General features: G+C 50.8%; 1 protein-coding gene across 1 annotated transcript in view; it reads right to left on the bottom strand.

Annotated features, from left to right (window-relative positions):
* LOC129840305 (protein diaphanous homolog 3-like) overlaps positions 1-26,854 on the bottom strand; it is a gene marked incomplete in the record, with an annotated part of 449,243 nt that extends 422,389 nt beyond the window's left edge. The window contains 1 exon segment of the mRNA XM_055908106.1: positions 26,289-26,854. Coding sequence (XP_055764081.1) covers positions 26,289-26,408 — 120 coding nt within the window.
* Positions 26,855-27,153: the final 299 nt, after the last annotated feature.

Genomic DNA, 27,153 nt, shown 5'->3' with positions numbered 1-27,153 from the left:
AGCCCTGCCACTAACTGACCCCCCATATAGTCTCTATAGATGTTACCAGCCCTGCCACTAACTGACCCCCCCCCCCTATAGATGTTACCAGCCCTGCCACTAACTGACCCCCCTACAGATGTTACCAGCCCTGCCACTAACTGACCCCCCTACAGATGTTACCAGCCCTGCCACTAACTGACCCCCCCTATAGTCTCTATAGATGTTACCAGTCCTGCCACTAACTGACCCCCCTATAGATGTTACCAGTCCTGCCACTAACTGACCCCCCATATAGTCTCTATAGATGTTACCAGCCCTGCCACTAACTGACCCCCCCTATAGTCTCTATAGATGTTACCAGCCCTGCCACTAACTGACCCCCCCCCCCCCCCTATAGATGTTACCAGCCCTGCCACTAACTGACCCCCCTATAGATGTTACCAGTCCTGCCACTAACTGACCCCCCCCCCCCCCTATAGATGTTACCAGTCCTGCCACTAACTGACCCCCCCCTATAGTCTCTATAGATGTTACCAGCCCTGTCACTAACTGACCCCCCCTATAGATGTTACCAGCCCTGCCACTAACTGACCCCCCCCTATAGTCTCTATAGATGTTACCAGCCCTGCCACTAACTGACCCCCCCCTATAGTCTCTATAGATGTTACCAGCCCTGTCACTAACTGACCCCCCCTATAGATGTTACCAGCCCTGCCACTAACTGACCCCCCCCTATAGTCTCTATAGATGTTACCAGCCCTGTCACTAACTGACCCCCCCCTATAGATGTTACCAGCCCTGCCACTAACTGACCCCCCCCTATAGTCTCTATAGATGTTACCAGTCCTGTCACTAACTGACCCCCCCTATAGTCTCTATAGATGTTACCAGCCCTGCCACTAACTGACCCCCCCTATAGTCTCTATAGATGTTACCAGCCCTGCCACTAACTGACCCCCCCCTATAGATGTTACCAGCCCTGCCACTAACTGACCCCCCCTATAGTCTCTATAGATGTTACCAGCCCTGCCACTAACTGACCCCCCCTATAGTCTCTATAGATGTTACCAGCCCTGCCACTAACTGACCCCCCTACAGATGTTACCAGCCCTGCCACTAACTGACCCCCCCTATAGTCTCTATAGATGTTACCAGTCCTGCCACTAACTGACCCCCCTATAGATGTTACCAGCCCTGCCACTAAATGACCCCCCCTATAGATGTTACCAGTCCTGCCACTAACTGACCCCTCCCCTATAGTCTCTATAGATGTTACCAGCCCTGCCACTAACTGACCCCCCCTATAGTCTCTATAGATGTTACCAGCCCTGCCACTAACTGACCCCCCCCTATAGTCTCTATAGATGTTACCAGCCCTGCCACTAACTGACCCCCCCCCCCTATAGATGTTACCAGCCCTGCCACTAACTGACCCCCCCCCCCTATAGATGTTACCAGCCCTGCCACTAACTGACCCCCCCCCCCCCCTATAGATGTTACCAGCCCTGCCACTAACTGACCAACCCCCCCCCTATAGATGTTACCAGCCCTGCCACTAACTGACCCCCCCCCCTATAGTCTCTATAGATGTTACCAGCCCTGCCACTAACTGACCCCCCCCCCCTATAGTCTCTATAGATGTTACCAGCCCTGCCACTAACTGACCCCCCCCCTTATAGATGTTACCAGCCCTGCCACTAACTGACCCCCCCCTTATAGATGTTACCAGCCCTGCCACTAACTGACCCCCCCCCCCTATAGATGTTACCAGCCCTGCCACTAACTGACCCCCCCCCCTATAGATGTTACCAGCCCTGCCACTAACTGACCCCCCCCCCTATAGATGTTACCAGCCCTGCCACTAACTGACCTCCCCCCCTATAGTCTCTATAGATGTTACCAGTCCTGTCACTAACTGACCCCCCCCCCCCCTATAGTCTCTATAGATGTTACCAGCCCTGCCACTAACTGACCCCCCCCCCTATAGTCTCTATAGATGTTACCAGCCCTGCCACTAACTGACCCCCCCTATAGATGTTACCAGCCCTGCCACTAACTGACCCCCCCCCCCCTATAGATGTTACCAGCCCTGCCACTAACTGACCCCCCCTATAGTCTCTATAGATGTTACCAGCCCTGCCACTAACTGACCCCCCCTATAGTCTCTATAGATGTTACCAGTCCTGCCACTAACTGACCCCCCCTATAGTCTCTATAGATGTTACCAGCCCTGCCACTAACTGACCCCCCCATAGTCTCTATAGATGTTACCAGCCCTGCCACTAACTGACCCCCCCCCTATCGATGTTACCAGCCCTGCCACTAACTGCCCCCCCCCCCCTATAGATGTTACCAGTCCTGCCACTAACTGACCCCCCCTATAGTCCCTATAGATGTTACCAGCCCTGCCACTAACTGAACCCCCCCCCCTATAGTCTCTATAGATGTTACCAGTCCTTCCACTAACTGACCCCCCCTATAGATGTTACCAGCCCTGCCACTAAATGACCCCCCCTATAGTCTCTATAGATGTTACCAGCCCTGCCACTAACTGACCCCCCCCCCTATAGATGTTACCAGCCCTGCCACTAACTGACCCCCCCTATAGTCTCTATAGATGTTACCAGCCCTGTCACTAACAGACCCCCCTATAGTCTCTATAGATGTTACCAGCCCTGCCACTAACTGACCCCCCCTATAGTCTCTATAGATGTTACCAGTCCTGCCACTAAATGACCCCCCCTATAGTCTCTATAGATGTTACCAGCCCTGCCACTAACTGACCCCCCCCCCTATAGATGTTACCAGCCCTGCCACTAACTGACCCCCCCTATAGTCTCTATAGATGTTACCAGCCCTGCCACTAACTGACCCCCCCTATAGTCTCTATAGATGTTACCAGCCCTGCCACTAACAGACCCCCCTATAGTCTCTATAGATGTTACCAGCCCTGCCACTAACTGACCCCCCCTATAGTCTCTATAGATGTTACCAGTCCTGCCACTAACTGACCCCCCCCCCCCTATAGTCCCTATAGATGTTACCAGCCCTGCCACTAACTGACCCCCCCCCCTATAGTCTCTTTAGATGTTACCAGTCCTGCCACTAACTGACCCCCCCCTATAGATGTTACCAGCCCTGCCACTAACTGCCCCCCCTCCTATAGTCTCTATAGATGTTACCAGCCCTGCCACTAACTGACCCCCCCCTATAGTCTCTATAGATGTTACCAGCCCTGCCACTAACTGACCCCCCCCTATAGATGTTACCAGCCCTGCCACTAACTGACCCCCCCCCTATAGATGTTACCAGCCCTGCCACTAACTGACCCCCCTTATAGTCTCTATAGATGTTACCAGCCCTGCCAATAACTGACCCCCCCTATAGTCTCTATAGATGTTACCAGCCCTGCCACTAACTGACCCCCCCCCCTATAGATGTTACCAGCCCTGCCACTAACTGACCCCCCCCTATAGTCTCTATAGATGTTACCAGCCCTGCCACTAACTGACCCCCCCCCCCCTATAGATGTTACCAGCCCTGCCACTAACTGACCCCCCCTATAGATGTTACCAGCCCTGCCACTAACTGACCCCCCCCCTATAGATGTTACCAGCCCTGCCACTAACTGACCCCCCCCCTATAGATGTTACCAGCCCTGCCACTAACTGACCCCCCCTATAGATGTTACCAGCCCTGCCACTAACTGACCCCCCCCCCTATAGATGTTACCAGCACTGCCACTAACTGACCCCCCCCCTATAGATGTTACCAGCCCTGCCACTAACTGACCCCCCCCCCTATAGATGTTACCAGTCCTGCCACTAACTGACCCCCCCCCTATAGATGTTACCAGCCCTGCCACTAACTGACCCCCCCCCTATAGATGTTACCAGTCCTACCACTAACTGACCCCCCCCCTATAGATGTTACCAGCCCTGCCACAAACTGACCCCCCCCTATAGATGTTACCAGCCCTGCCACTAACTGACCCCCCCCCTATAGATGTTACCAGCCCTGCCACTAACTGACCCCCCCTATAGATGTTACCAGCCCTGCCACTAACTGACCCCCCCCCCTATAGATGTTACCAGCCCTGCCACTAACTGACCCCCCCCCCTATAGATGTTACCAGCCCTGCCACTAACTGACCCCCCCCCTATAGATGTTACCAGCCCTGCCACTAACTGACCCCCCCCCTATAGATGTTACCAGCCCTGCCACTAACTGACCCCCCCCCTATAGATGTTACCAGCCCTGCCACTAACTGACCCCCCCCCCTATAGATGTTACCAGCCCTGCCACTAACTGACCCCCCTACAGATGTTACCAGCCCTGCCACTAACTGACCCCCCCTATAGTCTCTATAGATGTTACCAGCCCTGCCACTAACTGACCCCCCCCCTATAGATGTTACCAGTCCTGCCACTAACTGACCCCCCCCCCTATAGATGTTACCAGTCCTGCCACTAACTGACCCCCCCTATAGATGTTACCAGTCCTGCCACTAAATGACCCCCCCTATAGATGTTACCAGTCCTGCCACTAACTGACCCCCCCTATAGATGTTACCAGTCCTGCCACTAAATGACCCCCCCTATAGATGTTACCAGTCCTGCCACTAAATGACCCCCCCTATAGATGTTACCAGTCCTGCCACTAACTGACCCCTCCCCTATAGTCTCTATAGATGTTACCAGCCATGCCACTAACTGACCCCCCCTATAGTCTCTATAGATGTTACCAGCCCTGCCACTAACTGACCCCCCCCTATAGTCTCTATAGATGTTACCAGCCCTGCCACTAACTGACCCCCCCCCTATCGATGTTACCAGCCCTGCCACTAACTGCCCCCCCCCCCCCCTATAGATGTTACCAGCCCTGCCACTAACTGACCCCCCCCCCCCCCCTATAGATGTTACCAGCCCTGCCACTAACTGACCCCCCCCCCCCCCTATAGATGTTACCAGCCCTGCCACTAACTGACCAACCCCCCCCTAGAGATGTTACCAGCCCTGCCACTAACTGACCCCCCCTATAGTCTCTATAGATGTTACCAGCCCTGCCACTAACTGACCCCCCCCCCTATAGTCTCTATAGATGTTACCAGCCCTGCCACTAACTGACCCCCCCCCTATAGATGTTACCAGCCCTGCCACTAACTGACCCCCCCCCCCTTATAAATGTTACCAGCCCTGCCACTAACTGACCCCCCTACAGATGTTACCAGCCCTGCCACTAACTGACCCCCCCTATAGTCTCTATAGATGTTACCAGTCCTGCCACTAACTGACCCCCCTATAGATGTTACCAGCCCTGCCACTAACTGACCCCCCCTATAGTCTCTATAGATGTTACCAGCCCTGCCACTAACTGACCCCCCCCCTATAGATGTTACCAGTCCTGCCACTAACTGACCCCCCCCTATAGATGTTACCAGTCCTGCCACTAACTGACCCCCCCTATAGATGTTACCAGTCCTGCCACTAAATGACCCCCCCTATAGATGTTACCAGTCCTGCCACTAAATGACCCCCCCTATAGATGTTACCAGTCCTGCCACTAACTGACCCCTCCCCTATAGTCTCTATAGATGTTACCAGCCCTGCCACTAACTGACCCCCCCTATAGTCTCTATAGATGTTACCAGCCCTGCCACTAACTGACCCCCCCCCCCCTATAGTCTCTATAGATGTTACCAGCCCTGCCACTAACTGACCCCCCCCCTATAGATGTTACCAGCCCTGCCACTAACTGACCCCCCCCCCTTATAAATGTTACCAGCCCTGCCACTAACTGACCCCCCTACAGATGTTACCAGCCCTGCCACTAACTGACCCCCCCTATAGTCTCTATAGATGTTACCAGTCCTGCCACTAACTGACCCCCCTACAGATGTTACCAGCCCTGCCACTAACTGACCCCCCCTATAGTCTCTATAGATGTTACCAGTCCTGCCACTAACTGACCCCCCTATAGATGTTACCAGTCCTGCCACTAACTGACCCCCCATATAGTCTCTATAGATGTTACCAGCCCTGCCACTAACTGACCCCCCCTATAGTCTCTATAGATGTTACCAGCCCTGCCACTAACTGACCCCCCCCCCCCCCCTATAGATGTTACCAGCCCTGCCACTAACTGACCCCCCTACAGATGTTACCAGCCCTGCCACTAACTGACCCCCCTATAGATGTTACCAGTCCTGCCACTAACTGACCCCCCCCCCCCCCTATAGATGTTACCAGTCCTGCCACTAACTGACCCCCCCCTATAGTCTATATAGATGTTACCAGCCCTGTCACTAACTGACCCCCCCTATAGATGTTACCAGCCCTGCCACTAACTGACCCCCCCTATAGTCTCTATAGATGTTACCAGCCCTGCCACTAACTGACCCCCCCCTATAGTCTCTATAGATGTTACCAGCCCTGTCACTAACTGACCCCCCCTATAGATGTTACCAGCCCTGCCACTAACTGACCCCCCCCTATAGTCTCTATAGATGTTACCAGCCCTGTCACTAACTGACCCCCCCCTATAGATGTTACCAGCCCTGCCACTAACTGACCCCCCCCTATAGTCTCTATAGATGTTACCAGTCCTGTCACTAACTGACCCCCCCTATAGTCTCTATAGATGTTACCAGCCCTGCCACTAACTGACCCCCCCTATAGTCTCTATAGATGTTACCAGCCCTGCCACTAACTGACCCCCCCCTATAGATGTTACCAGCCCTGCCACTAACTGACCCCCCCTATAGTCTCTATAGATGTTACCAGCCCTGCCACTAACTGACCCCCCCTATAGTCTCTATAGATGTTACCAGCCCTGCCACTAACTGACCCCCCTACAGATGTTACCAGCCCTGCCACTAACTGACCCCCCCTATAGTCTCTATAGATGTTACCAGTCCTGCCACTAACTGACCCCCCTATAGATGTTACCAGCCCTGCCACTAAATGACCCCCCCTATAGATGTTACCAGTCCTGCCACTAACTGACCCCTCCCCTATAGTCTCTATAGATGTTACCAGCCCTGCCACTAACTGACCCCCCCTATAGTCTCTATAGATGTTACCAGCCCTGCCACTAACTGACCCCCCCCTATAGTCTCTATAGATGTTACCAGCCCTGCCACTAACTGACCCCCCCCCCCTATAGATGTTACCAGCCCTGCCACTAACTGACCCCCCCCCCCCCCTATAGATGTTACCAGCCCTGCCACTAACTGACCAACCCCCCCCCTATAGATGTTACCAGCCCTGCCACTAACTGACCCCCCCCCCTATAGTCTCTATAGATGTTACCAGCCCTGCCACTAACTGACCCCCCCCCCCTATAGTCTCTATAGATGTTACCAGCCCTGCCACTAACTGACCCCCCCCCCCTTATAGATGTTACCAGCCCTGCCACTAACTGACCCCCCCCCTTATAGATGTTACCAGCCCTGCCACTAACTGACCCCCCCCCCCTATAGATGTTACCAGCCCTGCCACTAACTGACCCCCCCCCCTATAGATGTTACCAGCCCTGCCACTAACTGACCCCCCCCCCTATAGATGTTACCAGCCCTGCCACTAACTGACCTCCCCCCCTATAGTCTCTATAGATGTTACCAGTCCTGTCACTAACTGACCCCCCCCCCCCCCTATAGTCTCTATAGATGTTACCAGCCCTGCCACTAACTGACCCCCCCCCCTATAGTCTCTATAGATGTTACCAGCCCTGCCACTAACTGACCCCCCCTATAGATGTTACCAGCCCTGCCACTAACTGACCCCCCCCCCCCCCTATAGATGTTACCAGCCCTGCCACTAACTGACCCCCCCTATAGTCTCTATAGATGTTACCAGCCCTGCCACTAACTGACCCCCCCTATAGTCTCTATAGATGTTACCAGTCCTGCCACTAACTGACCCCCCCTATAGTCTCTATAGATGTTACCAGCCCTGCCACTAACTGACCCCCCCATAGTCTCTATAGATGTTACCAGCCCTGCCACTAACTGACCCCCCCCCTATCGATGTTACCAGCCCTGCCACTAACTGCCCCCCCCCCCCTATAGATGTTACCAGTCCTGCCACTAACTGACCCCCCCTATAGTCCCTATAGATGTTACCAGCCCTGCCACTAACTGAACCCCCCCCCCTATAGTCTCTATAGATGTTACCAGTCCTTCCACTAACTGACCCCCCCCTATAGATGTTACCAGCCCTGCCACTAAATGACCCCCCCTATAGTCTCTATAGATGTTACCAGCCCTGCCACTAACTGACCCCCCCCCCTATAGATGTTACCAGCCCTGCCACTAACTGACCCCCCCTATAGTCTCTATAGATGTTACCAGCCCTGTCACTAACAGACCCCCCTATAGTCTCTATAGATGTTACCAGCCCTGCCACTAACTGACCCCCCCTATAGTCTCTATAGATGTTACCAGTCCTGCCACTAAATGACCCCCCCTATAGTCTCTATAGATGTTACCAGCCCTGCCACTAACTGACCCCCCCCCCTATAGATGTTACCAGCCCTGCCACTAACTGACCCCCCCTATAGTCTCTATAGATGTTACCAGCCCTGCCACTAACTGACCCCCCCTATAGTCTCTATAGATGTTACCAGCCCTGCCACTAACAGACCCCCCTATAGTCTCTATAGATGTTACCAGCCCTGCCACTAACTGACCCCCCCTATAGTCTCTATAGATGTTACCAGTCCTGCCACTAACTGACCCCCCCCCCCTATAGTCCCTATAGATGTTACCAGCCCTGCCACTAACTGACCCCCCCCCCCTATAGTCTCTATAGATGTTACCAGTCCTGCCACTAACTGACCCCCCCCTATAGATGTTACCAGCCCTGCCACTAACTGCCCCCCCTCCTATAGTCTCTATAGATGTTACCAGCCCTGCCACTAACTGACCCCCCCCTATAGTCTCTATAGATGTTACCAGCCCTGCCACTAACTGACCCCCCCCTATAGATGTTACCAGCCCTGCCACTAACTGACCCCCCCCCTATAGATGTTACCAGCCCTGCCACTAACTGACCCCCCTTATAGTCTCTATAGATGTTACCAGCCCTGCCAATAACTGACCCCCCCTATAGTCTCTATAGATGTTACCAGCCCTGCCACTAACTGACCCCCCCCCTATAGATGTTACCAGCCCTGCCACTAACTGACCCCCCCCTATAGTCTCTATAGATGTTACCAGCCCTGCCACTAACTGACCCCCCCCCCTATAGATGTTACCAGTCCTGCCACTAACTGACCCCCCCCCCCCTATAGATGTTACCAGCCCTGCCACTAACTGACCCCCCCTATAGATGTTACCAGCCCTGCCACTAACTGACCCCCCCCCTATAGATGTTACCAGCCCTGCCACTAACTGACCCCCCCCCTATAGATGTTACCAGCCCTGCCACTAACTGACCCCCCCTATAGATGTTACCAGCCCTGCCACTAACTGACCCCCCCCCTATAGATGTTACCAGCACTGCCACTAACTGACCCCCCCCCTATAGATGTTACCAGCCCTGCCACTAACTGACCCCCCCCCTATAGATGTTACCAGTCCTGCCACTAACTGACCCCCCCCCTATAGATGTTACCAGCCCTGCCACTAACTGACCCCCCCCCTATAGATGTTACCAGTCCTACCACTAACTGACCCCCCCCCTATAGATGTTACCAGCCCTGCCACAAACTGACCCCCCCCTATAGATGTTACCAGCCCTGCCACTAACTGACCCCCCCCCCTATAGATGTTACCAGCCCTGCCACTAACTGACCCCCCCCCTATAGATGTTACCAGCCCTGCCACTAACTGACCCCCCCCCTATAGATGTTACCAGCCCTGCCACTAACTGACCCCCCCCCCTATAGATGTTACCAGCCCTGCCACTAACTGACCCCCCTACAGATGTTACCAGCCCTGCCACTAACTGACCCCCCCTATAGTCTCTATAGATGTTACCAGCCCTGCCACTAACTGACACCCCCCCTATAGATGTTACCAGTCCTGCCACTAACTGACCCCCCCCCCTATAGATGTTACCAGTCCTGCCACTAACTGACCCCCCCTATAGATGTTACCAGTCCTGCCACTAAATGACCCCCCCTATAGATGTTACCAGTCCTGCCACTAACTGACCCCCCCTATAGATGTTACCAGTCCTGCCACTAAATGACCCCCCCTATAGATGTTACCAGTCCTGCCACTAAATGACCCCCCCTATAGATGTTACCAGTCCTGCCACTAACTGACCCCTCCCCTATAGTCTCTATAGATGTTACCAGCCCTGCCACTAACTGACCCCCCCCTATAGTCTCTATAGATGTTACCAGCCCTGCCACTAACTGACCCCCCCCCTATCGATGTTACCAGCCCTGCCACTAACTGCCCCCCCCCCCTATAGATGTTACCAGCCCTGCCACTAACTGACCCCCCCCCCCCCTATAGATGTTACCAGCCCTGCCACTAACTGACCCCCCCCCCCCCTATAGATGTTACCAGCCCTGCCACTAACTGACCAACCCCCCCCTATAGATGTTACCAGCCCTGCCACTAACTGACCCCCCCTATAGTCTCTATAGATGTTACCAGCCCTGCCACTAACTGACCCCCCCCCCTATAGTCTCTATAGATGTTACCAGCCCTGCCACTAACTGACCCCCCCCCTATAGATGTTACCAGCCCTGCCACTAACTGACCCCCCCCCCTTATAAATGTTACCAGCCCTGCCACTAACTGACCCCCCTACAGATGTTACCAGCCCTGCCACTAACTGACCCCCCCTATAGTCTCTATAGATGTTACCAGTCCTGCCACTAACTGACCCCCCTATAGATGTTACCAGCCCTGCCACTAACTGACCCCCCCTATAGTCTCTATAGATGTTACCAGCCCTGCCACTAACTGACCCCCCCCCTATAGATGTTACCAGTCCTGCCACTAACTGACCCCCCCCCTATAGATGTTACCAGTCCTGCCACTAACTGACCCCCCCTATAGATGTTACCAGTCCTGCCACTAAATGACCCCCCCTATAGATGTTACCAGTCCTGCCACTAAATGACCCCCCCTATAGATGTTACCAGTCCTGCCACTAACTGACCCCTCCCCTATAGTCTCTATAGATGTTACCAGCCCTGCCACTAACTGACCCCCCCTATAGTCTCTATAGATGTTACCAGCCCTGCCACTAACTGACCCCCCCCCCCCTATAGTCTCTATAGATGTTACCAGCCCTGCCACTAACTGACCCCCCCCCTATAGATGTTACCAGCCCTGCCACTAACTGACCCCCCCCCCTTATAAATGTTACCAGCCCTGCCACTAACTGACCCCCCTACAGATGTTACCAGCCCTGCCACTAACTGACCCCCCCTATAGTCTCTATAGATGTTACCAGTCCTGCCACTAACTGACCCCCCTATAGATGTTACCAGCCCTGCCACTAACTGACCCCCCCTATAGTCTCTATAGATGTTACCAGCCCTGCCACTAACTGACCCCCCCCCTATAGATGTTACCAGTCCTGCCACTAACTGACCCCCCCCCTATAGATGTTACCAGTCCTGCCACTAACTGACCCCCCCTATAGATGTTACCAGTCCTGCCACTAAATGACCCCCCCTATAGATGTTACCAGTCCTGCCACTAAATGACCCCCCCTATAGATGTTACCAGTCCTGCCACTAACTGACCCCTCCCCTATAGTCTCTATAGATGTTACCAGCCCTGCCACTAACTGACCCCCCCTATAGTCTCTATAGATGTTACCAGCCCTGCCACTAACTGACCCCCCCCTATAGTCTCTATAGATGTTACCAGCCCTGCCACTAACTGACCCCCCCCCTATCGATGTTACCAGCCCTGCCACTAACTGCCCCCCCCCCCCCCCTATAGATGTTACCAGCCCTGCCACTAACTGACCCCCCCCCCCTATAGATGTTACCAGCCCTGCCACTAACTGCCCCCCCCCCCCCTATAGATGTTACCAGCCCTGCCACTAACTGACCAACCCCACCCCCTATAGATGTTACCAGCCCTGCCACTAACTGACCCCCCCTATAGTCTCTATAGATGTTACCAGCCCTGCCACTAACTGACCCCCCCCCTATAGTCTCTATAGATGTTACCAGCCCTGCCACTAACTGACCCCCCCCCTATAGTCTCTATAGATGTTACCAGCCCTGCCACTAACTGACCCCCCCCCCTTATAGATGTTACCAGCCCTGCCACTAACTGACCCCCCCGTATAGATGTTACCAGCCCTGCCACTAACTGACCCCCCCCCCCCTATAGATGTTACCAGCCCTGCCACTAACTGACCCCCCCCTATAGATGTTACCAGCCATGCCACTAACTGACCCCCCCCCCTATAGATGTTACCAGCCCTGCCACTAACTGACCCCCCCCCCTATAGTCTCTATAGATGTTACCAGTCCTGTCACTAACTGACCCCCCCCCCCCCCCCCCTATAGTCTCTATAGATGTTACCAGCCCTGCCACTAACTGACCCCCCCCCCCTATAGTCTCTATAGATGTTACCAGCCCTGCCACTAACTGACCCCCCCTATAGATGTTACCAGCCCTGCCACTAACTGACCCCCCCCCCCCTATAGATGTTACCAGCCCTGCCACTAACTGACCCCCCCTATAGTCTCTATAGATGTTACCAGCCCTGCCACTAACTGACCCCCCCTATAGTCTCTATAGATGTTACCAGTCCTGCCACTAACTGACCCCCCCTATAGTCTCTATAGATGTTACCAGCCCTGTCACTAACAGACCCCCCTATAGTCTCTATAGATGTTACCAGCCCTGCCACTAACTGACCCCCCCCCCCCCTATAGATGTTACCAGCCCTGCCACTAACTGACCCCCCCTATAGTCTCTATAGATGTTACCAGCCCTGTCACTAACAGACCCCCGTATAGTCTCTATAGATGTTACCAGCCCTGCCACTAACAGACCCCCCTATAGTCTCTATAGATGTTACCAGCCCTGCCACTAACTGACCCCCCTATAGTCTCTATAGATGTTACCAGTCCTGCCACTAACTGACCCCCCCCCCTATAGTCCCTATAGATGTTACCAGCCCTGCCACTAACTGACCCCCCCCCTATAGTCTCTATAGCTGTTACCAGTCCTGCCACTAACTGACCCCCCCCTATAGATGTTACCAGCCCTGCCACTAACTGCCCCCCCTCCTATAGTCTCTATAGATGTTACCAGCCCTGCCACTAACTGACCCCCCCCTATAGTCTCTATAGATGTTACCAGCCCTGCCACTAACTGACCCCCCCCCTATAGATGTTACCAGCCCTGCCACTAACTGACCCCCCCCCCCCCCCCTAAAGTCTCTATAGATGTTACCAGTCCTTCCACTAACTGACCCCCCCCCTATCGATGTTACCAGCCCTGCCAATAACTGCCCCCCCCCCCCTATAGATGTTACCAGTCCTGCCACTAACTGACCCCCCCCCTATAGATGTTACCAGCCCTGCCACTAACTGACCCCCCCCTATAGATGTTACCAGCCCTGCCACTAACTGACCCCCCCTATAGATGTTACCAGCCCTGCCACTAACTGACCCCCCCCCTATAGATGTTACCAGCCCTGCCACTAACTGACCCCCCCCTATAGATGTTACCAGCCCTGCCACTAACTGACCCCCCCCCTATAGATGTTACCAGCCCTGCCACTAACTGACCCCCCCCCTATAGATGTTACCAGCCCTGCCACTAACTGACCCCCCCTATAGTCTCTATAGATGTTACCAGCCCTGCCACTAACTGACCCCCCCCCTATCGATGTTACCAGCCCTGCCACTAACTGCCCCCCCCCCCCCTATAGATGTTACCAGTCCTGCCACTAACTGACCCCCCCTATAGTCCCTATAGATGTTACCAGCCCTGCCACTAACTGAACCCCCCCCCTAAAGTCTCTATAGATGTTACCAGTCCTTCCACTAACTGACCCCCCCCTATAGATGTTACCAGCCCTGCCACTAACTGCCCCCCCTCCTATAGTCTCTATAGATGTTACCAGCCCTGCCACTAAATGACCCCCCCTATAGTCTCTATAGATGTTACCAGCCCTGCCACTAACTGACCCCCCCCCTATAGATGTTACCAGCCCTGCCACTAACTGACCCCCCCTATAGTCTCTATAGATGTTACCAGCCCTGCCACTAACAGACCCCCCTATAGTCTCTATAGATGTTACCAGCCCTGCCACTAACTGACCCCCCCTATAGTCTCTATAGATGTTACCAGTCCTGCCACTAACTGACCCCCCCCCCTATAGTCTCTATAGATGTTACCAGTCCTGCCACTAACTGACCCCCCCCTATAGATGTTACCAGCCCTGCCACTAACTGCCCCCCCTCCTATAGTCTCTATAGATGTTACCAGCCCTGCCACTAACTGACCCCCCCCTATAGTCTCTATAGATGTTACCAGCCCTGCCACTAACTGACCCCCCCCCCTATAGATGTTACCAGCCCTGCCACTAACTGACCCCCCCCTATAGATGTTACCAGCCCTGCCACTAACTGACCCCCCTTATAGTCTCTATAGATGTTACCAGCCCTGCCACTAACTGACCCCCCCTATAGTCTCTATAGATGTTACCAGCCCTGCCACTAACTGACCCCCCCCCCCTATAGATGTTACCAGCCCTGCCACTAACTGCCCCCCCCCCATAGATGTTACCAGTCCTGCCACTAACTGACCCCCCCCCCTATAGATGTTACCAGTCCTGCCACTAACTGACCCCCCCCCCCCTATAGATGTTACCAGCCCTGCCACTAACTGACCCCCCATATAGATGTTACCAGCCCTGCCACTAACTGACCCCCCCCCATAGATGTTACCAGCCCTGCCACTAACTGACACCCCCCCCTATAGATGTTACCAGCCCTGCCACTAACTGACCCCCCCCCTATAGATGTTACCAGCCCTGCCACTAACTGACCCCCCCCCTATAGATGTTACCAGTCCTGCCACTAACTGACCCCCCCCCCTATAGATGTTACCAGCCCTGCCACTAACTGACCCCCCCCCTATAGATGTTACCAGCCCTGCCACTAACTGACCCCCCCCCCTATAGATGTTACCAGCCCTGCCACTAACTGACCCCCCCCTATAGATGTTACCAGCCCTGCCACTAACTGACCCCCCCCCTATAGATGTTACCAGCCCTGCCACTAACTGACCCCCCCCTATAGATGTTACCAGCCCTGCCACTAACTGACCCCCCCTATAGATGTTACCAGCCCTGCCACTAACTGACCCCCCCTATAGATGTTACCAGCCCTGCCACTAACTGACCCCCCCCTATAGATGTTACCAGCCCTGCCACTAACTGACCCCCCCCCTATAGATGTTACCAGCCCTGCCACTAACTGACCCCCCCCTATAGATGTTACCAGCCCTGCCACTAACTGACCCCCCCTATAGTCTCTATAGATGTTACCAGCCCTGCCACTAACTGACCCCCCCCCCCTATAGATGTTACCAGCCCTGCCACTAACTGACCCCCCCCTATAGTCTCTATAGATGTTACCAGCCCTGCCACTAACTGACCCCCCCTATAGTCTCTATAGATGTTACCAGCCCTGCCACTAACTGACCCCCCCCTATAGATGTTACCAGCCCTGCCACTAACTGACCCCCCCCTATAGATGTTACCAGTCCTGCCACTAACTGACCCCCCCCCCCTATAGATGTTACCAGTCCTGCCACTAACTGACCCCCCCCCCCTATAGATGTTACCAGCCCTGCCACTAACTGACCCCCCCTATAGATGTTACCAGCCCTGCCACTAACTGACCCCCCCCTATAGATGTTACCAGCCCTGCCACTAACTGACCCCCCCCCCCCCTATAGATGTTACCAGCCCTGCCACTAACTGACCCCCCCCCCTATAGATGTTACCAGCCCTGCCACTAACTGACCCCCCTATAGATGTTACCAGCCCTGCCACTAACTGACCCCCCTATAGATGTTACCAGCCCTGCCACTAACTGACCCCCCCTATAGTCTCTATAGATGTTACCAGCCCTGCCACTAACTGACCCCCCCTATAGTCTCTATAGATGTTACCAGCCCTGCCACTAACTGACCCCCCCCTATAGATGTTACCAGCCCTGCCACTAACTGACCCCCCCTATAGTCTCTATAGATGTTACCAGCCCTGCCACTAACTGACCCCCCCTATAGATGTTACCAGCCCTGCCACTAACTGACCCCCCCCCCCTATAGATGTTACCAGCCCTGCCACTAACTGACCCCCCCTATAGATGTTACCAGCCCTGCCACTAACTGACCCCCCCCCCCTATAAATGTTACCAGCCCTGCCACTAACTGACCCCCCTATAGATGTTACCAGTCCTGCCACTAACTGACCCCCCCTATAGATGTTACCAGCCCTGCCACTAACTGACCCCCCCTATAGTCTCTATAGATGTTACCAGTCCTGCCACTAACTGACCCCCCCCCTATAGTCTCTATAGATGTTACCAGCCCTGCCACTAACTGACCCCCCCCTATAGTCTCTATAGATGTTACCAGCCCTGCCACTAACTGACCCCCCCCCTATAGATGTTACCAGCCCTGTCACTAACTGACCCCCCCTATAGTCTCTATAGATGTTACCAGCCCTGCCACTAACTGACCCCCCCCCTATAGATGTTACCAGCCCTGCCACTAACTGACCCCCCCCCCCCTATAGATGTTACCAGCCCTGCCACTAACTGACCCCCCCTATAATCTCTATAGATGTTACCAGCCCTGCCACTAACTGACCCCCCCTATAGTTTCTATAGATGTTACCAGTCCTGTCACTAACTGACCCCCCCCCCCCCCCCCCTATAGTCTCTATAGATGTTACCAGCCCTGCCACTAACTGACCCCCCCCCCCCTATAGTCTCTATAGGTGTTACCAGCCCTGCCACTAACTGACCCCCCCCCCCCCCCCCCCCTATAGTCTCTATAGATGTTACCAGCCCTGCCACTAACTGACCCCCCCTATAGTCTCTATAGATGTTACCAGCCCTGCCACTAACTGACCCCCCCCCCCCCCTATAGTCTCTATAGATGTTACCAGTCCTGCCACTAACTGACCCCCCCTTATAGATGTTACCAGCCCTGCCACTAACTGACCCCCCCTATAGTCTCTATAGATGTTACCAGTCCTGCCACTAACTGACCCCCCCCCCTCTATAGATGATACCAGCCCTGCCACTAACTGACACCCCCCCCCCCCCCCCTATAGATGTTACCAGCCCTGCCACTAACTGACCACCATTTATTCTACTTGAATGCTCAGATGTTCCTTTCTGTCTCTCTCCTCCACACACACACACACACACACACACACCTGAGAGCTGCTATTCAGCACATCTGAGGACTAAAGACTCAATCAGCTGGTAGTAATTGGCGGTAATGCCTGTCGTTACGGTTGACCCCACCATGTTCTGTTGTCTCCACTGGATAGATCCCCCCCCCCCCCCCCCCACACACACACACAGAGAGAGAGAGGACCAAGCCAGATGGGAGATTGCTCTACCCAGGGCAACACCTTCTGAAGGGTACACCAGAATGTCAGTGACAAATATGAACACCTGCTCTCTGCATTTCATCCTAATCTGGTCAACGGCATTATGGGGATTTCTGACACAGTGAACGGCAGCTTGAGGTTTGGTTTGATTACGATGGCTTTATTAAATCAAGGAAAGGTGTACGTGAAGGGGACTGTGTGTGTGTGTGTGTGTGTGTGTGTGTGTGTGTGTGTGTGTGTGTGTGTGTGTGTGTGTGTGTGTGTGTGTCAAATCAAAGTTTATTGGTCACGTACACAGATTTGCAGAGGTTATCGCAGGTGCAGCGAAATGTCTCTCTGAAACTGTACCGGTTTCTATTTAATTATAGTGTTTTTACCTCACAGCAGTTAATAGTGGCACAACCCTTCAGCATGTATGTGTGTGAAAAAACAGAATTATGGCAAACAGCCATTACCGTAATTAAAGACTGCAGGGCATTTTCACAGCTCAAGACAGATCAGTAACAGTCATTACTTGTAACAGGGGGAGGGGGAGACTCTCTTAGGTGATATTTTCTCAACTAATTCTCCTTTCAGAAATGGAACTCTTACGGACAGATCCAAGAACACCATTAGACATTAAAAAACAAATTCTGTCTTCTTCTTTGTGCTAATTCTTGTAAACATGTTTTTTTGGTGGTAGGGGGGTTGTATATTGAAAAGGAGCCCCAGAATAAAAACAGCATGAAGTTCTCTGAAAGCTGAAGCTTTTGACGTCACTACTTCTAATAGAGAAACTGGTTTCCATGTTATTTTGTGGTGTTATAGCACCACCTAGTGGTCAAATCACGTCACTTCACCAGAAAGCCATAAACCAAAATATGGTTCCCCAACATAGAGTCCCATTCGTCATCTCCTCTGTAAATATTGGGATCCGACCAGCCAGTAGCCAGTAGGTATGTAATTGCTAAGGATCATCCCAAGTCAACTGAAATGACCTTACAGCGGTAGAATAAGGATTAACATTTAATAGAGAGAGGTCTTAGCTGGCAGGCAGCTCCCCACCACACAGCTGAACAAGACACTGCATTAACGTAGAAGACTTACATTTACAACCGGGAGGCCATTTGAAAAATTGTAAGAAACTGATATTGAAAAGACAACGATAATACAACTTCAAAAACAAACCAGCGACAATACATCATCACGAGGAAGATGATTGATGAGGAGTGTGGTGACGATCATGTAGAGAGGGCTACTCCGGGAACCTGCCTGAGTCTTAAAGCTACTGGACTTAAAGCCACTTGCCGTGAGTGATAGATACACTGTGATTACCATGGCGGCCTCCCAGTAGCTCCTGTAAATAATTAAATATGTATATATTTTTAACTGGTTTTAATTGTGTGTTTTTTTTTTTTTATCAACTGTTCCGTTTTTGATAACATTGAGTTTAATTGCATATTTCTCTCCTGTCCTGCAGACTACTAGTCAACTGTGTGTTCCCGGGTTGTAGTTCCCTGCAGACTACTAGTCAACTGTGTGTTCCTGGTTGTAGTTCCCTGCAGACTACTAGTCAACTGTGTGTTCCTGGTGGTTGTAGTTCCCTGCAGACTACTAGTCAACTGTGTGTTCCCGGGTTGTAGTTCCCTGCAGACTACTAGTCAACTGTGTGTTCCTGGTGGTTGTAGTTCCCTGCAGACTACTAGTCAACTGTGTGTTCCCGGGTTGTAGTTCCCTGCAGACTACTAGTCAACTGTGTGTTCCTGGTGGTTGTAGTTCCCTGCAGACTACTAGTCAACTGTATGTTCCTGGTGGTTGTAGTTCCCTGCAGACTACTAGTCAACTGTGTGTTCCTGGTGGTTGTAGTTCCCTGCAGACTACTAGTCAACTGTGTGTTCCTGGTGGTTGTAGTTCCCTGCAGACTACTAGTCAACTGTGTGTTCCCGGGTTGTAGTTCCCTGCAGACTACTAGTCAACTGTGTGTTCCCGGGTTGTAGTTCCCTGCAGACTACTCGTCAACTGTGTGTTCCCGGGTTGTAGTTCCCTGCAGACTACTAGTCAACTGTGTGTTCCTGGTTGTAGTTCCCTGCAGACTACTAGTCAACTGTGTGTTCCCGGGTTGTAGTTCCCTGCAGACTACTAGTCAACTGTGTGTTCCTGGTGGTTGTAGTTCCCTGCAGACTACTAGTCAACTGTGTGTTCCTGGTGGTTGTAGTTCCCTGCAGACTACTAGTCAACTGTGTGTTCCCGGGTTGTAGTTCCCTGCAGACTACTAGTTTATTAAATATGTATTTATTTTTAACTGGTTTTAATTGTGTTAGGGCGGTATAAAAGTAGTGCCCTATAGAGGGAACAGGGCGGTATAAAAGTAGTCCCCTATAGAGGGAACAGGGCGGTATAAAAGTAGTGCCCTATATAGGGAACAGGGCGGTATAAAAGTAGTGCCCTATATAGGGAACAGGGCGGTATAAAAGTAGTGCCCTATATATGGAACAGGGCGGTATAAAAGTAGTGCCCTATAGAGGGAACAGGGCAGTATAAAAGTAGTGCCCTGTAGAGGGAACAGGGCGGTATAAAAGTAGTGCCCTATAGAGGGAACAGGGCGGTATAAAAGTAGTGCCCTATAGAGGGAACAGGGCAGTATAAAAGTAGTGCCCTATAGAGGGAACAGGGCGGTATAAAAGTAGTGCCCTATAGAGGGAACAGGGCAGTATAAAAGTAGTGCCCTGTAGAGGGAACAGGGCGGTATAAAAGTAGTGCCCTATATAGGGAACAGGGCGGTATAAAAGCAGTGCCCTATAGAGGGAACAGGGCAGTATAAAAGTAGTGCCCTATATAGGGAACAGGGCGGTATAAAAGCAGTGCCCTATAGAGGGTACAGGGCGGTATAAAAGTAGTGCCCTATAGAGGGAACAGGGCGGTTTAAAAGTAGTGCCCTATAGAGGGAACAGGGCGGTATAAAAGTAGTGCCCTATAGAGGGAACAGGGCACCATCTGGGACCTATCCTCTGTTAAATCATAGCTGTTTACTATCCCTCATTCAACTTGATTAAATCTTGTTCTGATTTCAGGGTGAACTAGTGGTTAATTGACCAAGCGGTTCTCTCACATCCCACAGAGACGCCGTGTATCGATCTCAGCCGCTGGGAAATTAGACAGGAATTTAAAGAAAGTTAAGAAGTCAAAATCACGTCGTTCATGAAATTGGATAAAAGCAGATCAAAGTACGACTACCAAAGTTTGAAAAAGGACTGTTGCTTCTACATCGATAAAGTTCAATCAGGAAGTTCCTGGTGTCAAACACTTGGATTCAGGAGGCGGGATTAACATGGGGATAGGGTGACATCAGCCTAACTGTCACTTTAATACACCAATGGTAACGTGATATTCTCTTACCTAATATAAACAAGGCTATGCCATTGCACAGCCATAGACCTCTACAAACCACTGCCACAGATTGTGTTCCACAATATAATATAACCAGTTAATATTATTATCAGAGAGACTCAGACCCCACACTGTTATCAACAGACAGACAGACAGACAAAGACAGACAGACAGACGAGAGACAGAGAGACAGAGAGAGACAGAGAGACAGAGAGAGACTCAGACCCCACACTGTTATCAACAGACAGACAGACAGACAGACAAAGACAGACAGACAGGAGAGAGACAGAGAGACAGAGAGAGACAGAGAGACAGAGAGAGACTCAGACCCCACACTGTTATCAACAGACATAGAGACAGAGACAGACACAGACAGAGAGAGACTCAGACCCCACACTTATCAACAGACAGAGAGACAGAGACAGACACAGACAGAGAGAGACAGAGAGAGACTCAGACCCCACACTGTTACCAACAGACAGAGAGAGAGAGAGAGACCCCACACTGTTACCAACAGACAGAGAGAGAGAGAGAGACCCCACACTGTTACCAACAGACAGAAAGAGACTCAGACCCCACACTGTTACCAACAGACAGCCAGTGACATGGAGTCCTGGCTCAGGTTCAGCAGGCTAAATGTGGGACCAATCCCACTAATGACATTACCACGGTCAGTCAGTCACAGCCAGCAGCGACACTACAGGGGGGACGGCAAAACACCTAGTGGAACACAGAACCACACACACACACAAAGAGAGACGACACAGACCACACACACACACACACGACACAGACCACACACACACACCCACACGACACAGACCACACACACACACACACACACGACACAGACCACACACACACACACACACACGACACAGACCACACACACACACACGACACAGACCACACACACAGACAAAGAAAAGCACACACACACACACAGAACCACACACACACACAGAACCACACACAGAACAACACAAGGAGGGACGACAGTAGCTAGGTTGTAAATATTCTTGTCCGAGCCAGAACGGACCTCAGGACAGGAGTCTATGTCCTGTAGTGTGAGGCAGCTTGATGTACACCCTCTGGACCAGACACTTGTCTACAGCAGGAGGTAACTAGGTCATAGTGTTGTTTAAACAACCAGACACTAGTCTACGGCAGGAGGTCTGTTTAAACAACCAGACACTAGTCTACAGCAGGAGGTCTGTTTAAACAACCAGACACTGGTCTACGGCAGGAGGTCTGTTTAAACAACCAGACACTAGTCTACGGCAGGAGGTCTGTTTAAACAACCAGACACTAGTCTATGGCAGGAGGTCTGTTTAAACAACCAGACACTGGTCTACGGCAGGAGGTCTGTTTAAAGAACCAGACACTAGTCTATGGCAGGAGGTCTGTTTAAACAACCAGACACTAGTCTACAGCAGGAGGTCTGTTTAAACAACCAGACACTAGTCTACAGCAGGAGGTCTGTTTAAACAACCAGACACTAGTCTACGGCAGGAGGTCTGTTTAAAGAACCAGACACTAGTCTATGGCAGGAGGTCTGTGACAACCAGACACTAGTCTACGGCAGGAGGTCTGTTTAAACAACCAGACACTAGTCTACGGCAGGAGGTCTGTTTAAACAACCAGACACTAGTCTACGGCAGGAGGTCTGTTTAAACAACCAGACACTAGTCTACGGCAGGAGGTCTGTTTAAACAACCAGACACTAGTCTACGGCAGGAGGTCTGTTTAAACAACCAGACACTAGTCTACGGCAGGAGGTCTGTTTAAACAACCAGACACTAGTCGACGGCAGGAGGTCTGTGACAACCAGACACTAGTCTACGGCAGGAGGTCTGTTTAAACAACCAGACACTAGTCTACGGCAGGAGGTCTGTTTAAACAACCAGACACTAGTCTATGGCAGGAGGTCTGTTTAAACAACCAGACACTAGTCTATGGCAGGAGGTCTGTGACAACCAGACACTAGTCTACAGCAGGAGGTCTGTTTAAACAACCAGACACTAGTCTACGGCAGGAGGTCTGTTTAAACAACCAGACACTAGTCTACGGCAGGAGGTCTGTTTAAACAACCAGACACTAGTCTACGGCAGGAGGTCTGTTTAAACAACCAGACACTAGTCTATGGCAGGAGGTCTGTGACAACCAGACACTAGTCTATGGCAGGAGGTCTGTGACAACCAGACACTAGTCTATGGCAGGAGGTCTGTGACAACCAGACACTAGTCTACGGCAGGAGGTCTGTTTAAACAACCAGACACTAGTCCACGGCAGGAGGTCTGTTTAAACAACCAGGAACTAGTCTACGGCAGGAGGTCTGTTTAAACAACCAGGAACTAGTCTACGGCAGGAGGTCTGTTTAAACAACCAGACACTAGTCTATGGCAGGAGGTCTGTTTAAACAACCAGACACTAGTCTACGGCAGGAGGTCTGTTTAAACAACCAGACACTAGTCTATGGCAGGAGGTCTGTGACAACCAGACACTAGTCTACGGCAGGAGGTCTGTGACAACCAGACACTAGTCTACGGCAGGAGGTATGTTTAAACAACCAGACACTAGTCCACGGCAGGAGGTCTGTGACAACCAGACACTAGTCTACGGCAGGAGGTCTGTTTAAACAACCAGACACTAGTCTATGGCAGGAGGTAACTAGGTCAAAGTGCTGTTTAAACAACCAGACACTAGTCTACGGCAGGAGGTCTGTGACAACCAGGAACTAGTCTATGGCAGGAGCTCTGTGACAACCAGGAACTAGTCTATGGCAGGAGGTCTGTGACAACCAGGAACTAGTCTATGGCAGGAGGTCTGTGACAACCAGGAACTAGTCTATGGCAGGAGGTCTGTAACAACCAGGAACTAGTCTATGGCAGGTGGTAACTAGGTAAAAGCGTTGCTGAGAATGAACAAGTTCGTGGTGCAGAACTACAATTAGAATTCAGTGCACACAGTCCACCGCTACAGTCCAAATATGTTCTGACTCGCTATACCGTCTCTGGAACATTCTCATGGAAAGAGAGAGAACCAGGAAATAGAAGCTACTGCCAACTAGGAAGTCCACACTCCAGATTCCTCTAGCATGACATAACAATAGCAACACCACAGTTGACATTCCCTGGGTATTATTATGTGATGTTTTATTCCCTCCAACAATGTCACAGGGATCTCTGGCCTTCAAGAAAACACCACACCAACTGAACACTCGGGGGGGGGGGGGGGGGGGGGGGGGGCCTGCATTCCAAATGGAAACCTATTTCCTATACAGTGCACTTCACACCATAGTACATAGGGTCCAATTTGGGACGCAGCCCCATTCAAACAAAATGGGTCCATTATCACAATCTGTTCAGCTGATTTCCTGGTCCACACTCCCTCGTGTCAATCCCTCTATTCCAAATCTCTGAAACCTTGAAAAAAGAACATTTTACCGCCCAGATTGAGCTAAACGAGTGTGTGTGTGTGTGAGTGTCACATTACCAAGGTACTTAACAGATTGGAAGAGGACCTAGGGACCTCAGGAGAAGACACTCATAATGATTAAAACTTTAATCTAGGGCAGCAGGGTAATACTGTCAGCAATTCCATTTGAAAAGGTAACATAACCTCTGGTTGACGGAGGGAGCTCAGAATATACATCCAAATGGACCCCTATTTCCATAAGGCTCTGGTCCAAAGTAGTGCACTATGTAGGGAATAGGGTTCTATAGGGCTCTGGTCTAAAGTAGTGCACTATATAGGGAATAGTGTGCCGTTTGGAACAAATTCTTTATTTCCAACTTCTGCAGTCGGTTGCTCAAACCTGCGTATTTGCATTGGATTGGAATTAAAAAGTCAGAGAAGAGAGGGAGACAGAGAGGAGTTACTCCATTAGTTTTGTGTCACTCATAAAAATGTCATTAACATTTGTCGGACGTGATCTGCTGCCTAAAGAGGAAAGAACCATTTCTCTAAGATGAAAGAAAAGTTCCTAAGACAAGCATCAATGCTTCTCTTCAATACTGGCACAGGTGACAACGCAAATTTTTATTTCTTTATTTTATTTCACCTTTATTTAACCAGGTAGGCAAGTTGAGAACACGTTCCCATTTACAATTGCGACCTGGCCAAGATAAATGAATAAAAGTGTTATTTTTTAAATAATAATTTAAACCTGGCTGCAGAATAAACTGAAACTTTGTTGATGAAAAAATTAAAAACAAAGCTGAAGCGATGAAAAAGGGAGAGTGGTAGTCGGAACCATAGAATTAGAATCATCATGTGACTCGTTCTAATTCTAGACGTGGAACATCTGAAAGAGGTAGACTGGTGCCTGGTGTTGCAGGAGCAACCTCACAATACGGAGTCTCAAATGGCCCACTATTCCTCTATACAGAACACTACTTCTGACCCGTCAGCCCAAGGAGAGGTCAAACCTTGTTTGTCCATGTGGCGTCGAGAAAGACAGACAATATCAGTCAGTAGAGTACAGAGGCAGTGGGATTACACCTAGCTACTTATCCCCTGGCTAATTTGACCTGTTGATACAGACCAGCTTGTCTGAGGCAAAGCAAATACAACGAGCACAATGTACTGCTGGACTGTAGGCCTGTATCTGGGATATCAACAATACTTCTACGTCCTGTACTGATTTATATCCGACATTGTTATTTTAACATTAGTCAGCTACCACACCCTTAGTTAAGTACCTCAACTCCTCCACCGAATAGTGTTTTAAAACGACCCTCAGACTCGCTATGCATCGACACTTAACATTTTTTACATGCTTAAACCCTTTGGTGTAGTTGTGTTTGTCCTCTAGTGTTGCACGCCTGTCTTAGTTTGCTGAAATCCAAACAACGTTTGTTATAGGTAAACTGTAACGTCCAGTAATGGATACCACAAATCTCAGGTATACAATCTGTAGCTATGTTTGACTGTATCATATATTACAGACGAGCATTAGAAAAGGAGAGGACAAATGTCCCTTTCGTTTGAAGAGAGAAAGTGGGCTTTGCAGCATTTGGCACAGAGCGAATCCTTGTAAAATGACTAATGTCAACGTTACCATCATCAGCGGAAAAAAAATGGGATTTAGCACGTAAATGCAGACAACACAGGTTGACTCTAAAAAAAATCCGTACATGGCATTGTACTGGAATGTCAATTAGTAGGTTTACGGGAACAAGTATTTAACTACCTGGCCTGAATCATTGCATAGTGGAGGGTGGGCAAAAATGCATTGTCAAATGTCACCTTAGCTAGCCCTGAGAGCTAATTTACAATCCAGGGCGAGTTGTGTCACTTGAGGTAAACTGTGTCGGGTCAGTGACACTTTCAGTGATTGAGTTTTAGAAAAGGCCTACTTACAAACTTTGGTTTACGTTCTCCATCCTCGCATCCAGACGCTCCCACTTGTCCGGCGGTGAATCCCTTCTTTCGCTGTTTGTCTCGTCCACTGGATTGAAGATTATTCCAATGGTTCTCCATGATAACTACGGTAGCTAGCTAACTGGGCTACTTACTGTCACTACTGTATCCGACCTTTGCAAAAAACGGCGACACATGCAATACGGTTAGTTAACAAAAGCGATTATTGGAGAAAAGTTACTTAAACCTGATATCGGGTGCAAACAGCCAATGTGATAGCGAGGACAGTGTGAAAAGAGACCCCTCAAAGATACTAACGAGCTGGCTAACTATCACGGTCGGATTTCCTTAATCCAATTTGTGGCTTTTCAGGTACTTTGCCTTCCAAGACGTATAGAAAAGATAAACCACAGTTATCAACACGTTTTCTTGAATACAATTGTTGAAATATTTGCAAAACGATGTTGACAAAGTTAGTTATTAAGCTATCAGACAACGTTAAGACAAGTTGACATTTCTACAGCTCAAACTTCTGACTGTCATAATTTTTTTTCCCCAGTCCGAAAACCGCGCCACCGGAAGTTGTCAGTGTGACGTTGTTTCATTCTAGCCAATTGTTTTTGCCGACAACTGAAACGCCTTTAATTTTGAGATAGACGATTGGCCGTTCGTCATGTCACTCATTCCATTCAAGAGATGAGCAGCGTGATAAAAACAGCGCGGGAAAAAAAAGGGATGTTGATTATTAATCTACAAAAGCTCTTTTAACAAAAATGTTGACAGTTTTACCTTGTAGACTAAAACATTTTCCCTGAATCAAACTCTTTCATGTGTCGAAGATACACCGACACTTGGCCAAATCTTA

The sequence above is a fragment of the Salvelinus fontinalis genome, chromosome 41 (genome assembly GCF_029448725.1).
Source record: "Salvelinus fontinalis isolate EN_2023a chromosome 41, ASM2944872v1, whole genome shotgun sequence".
NCBI lineage: Eukaryota > Metazoa > Chordata > Actinopteri > Salmoniformes > Salmonidae > Salvelinus > Salvelinus fontinalis.
The sequence above is the reverse complement of the archived record's forward strand: the minus strand, read 5'-3'. Positions and strand labels throughout refer to the sequence as shown.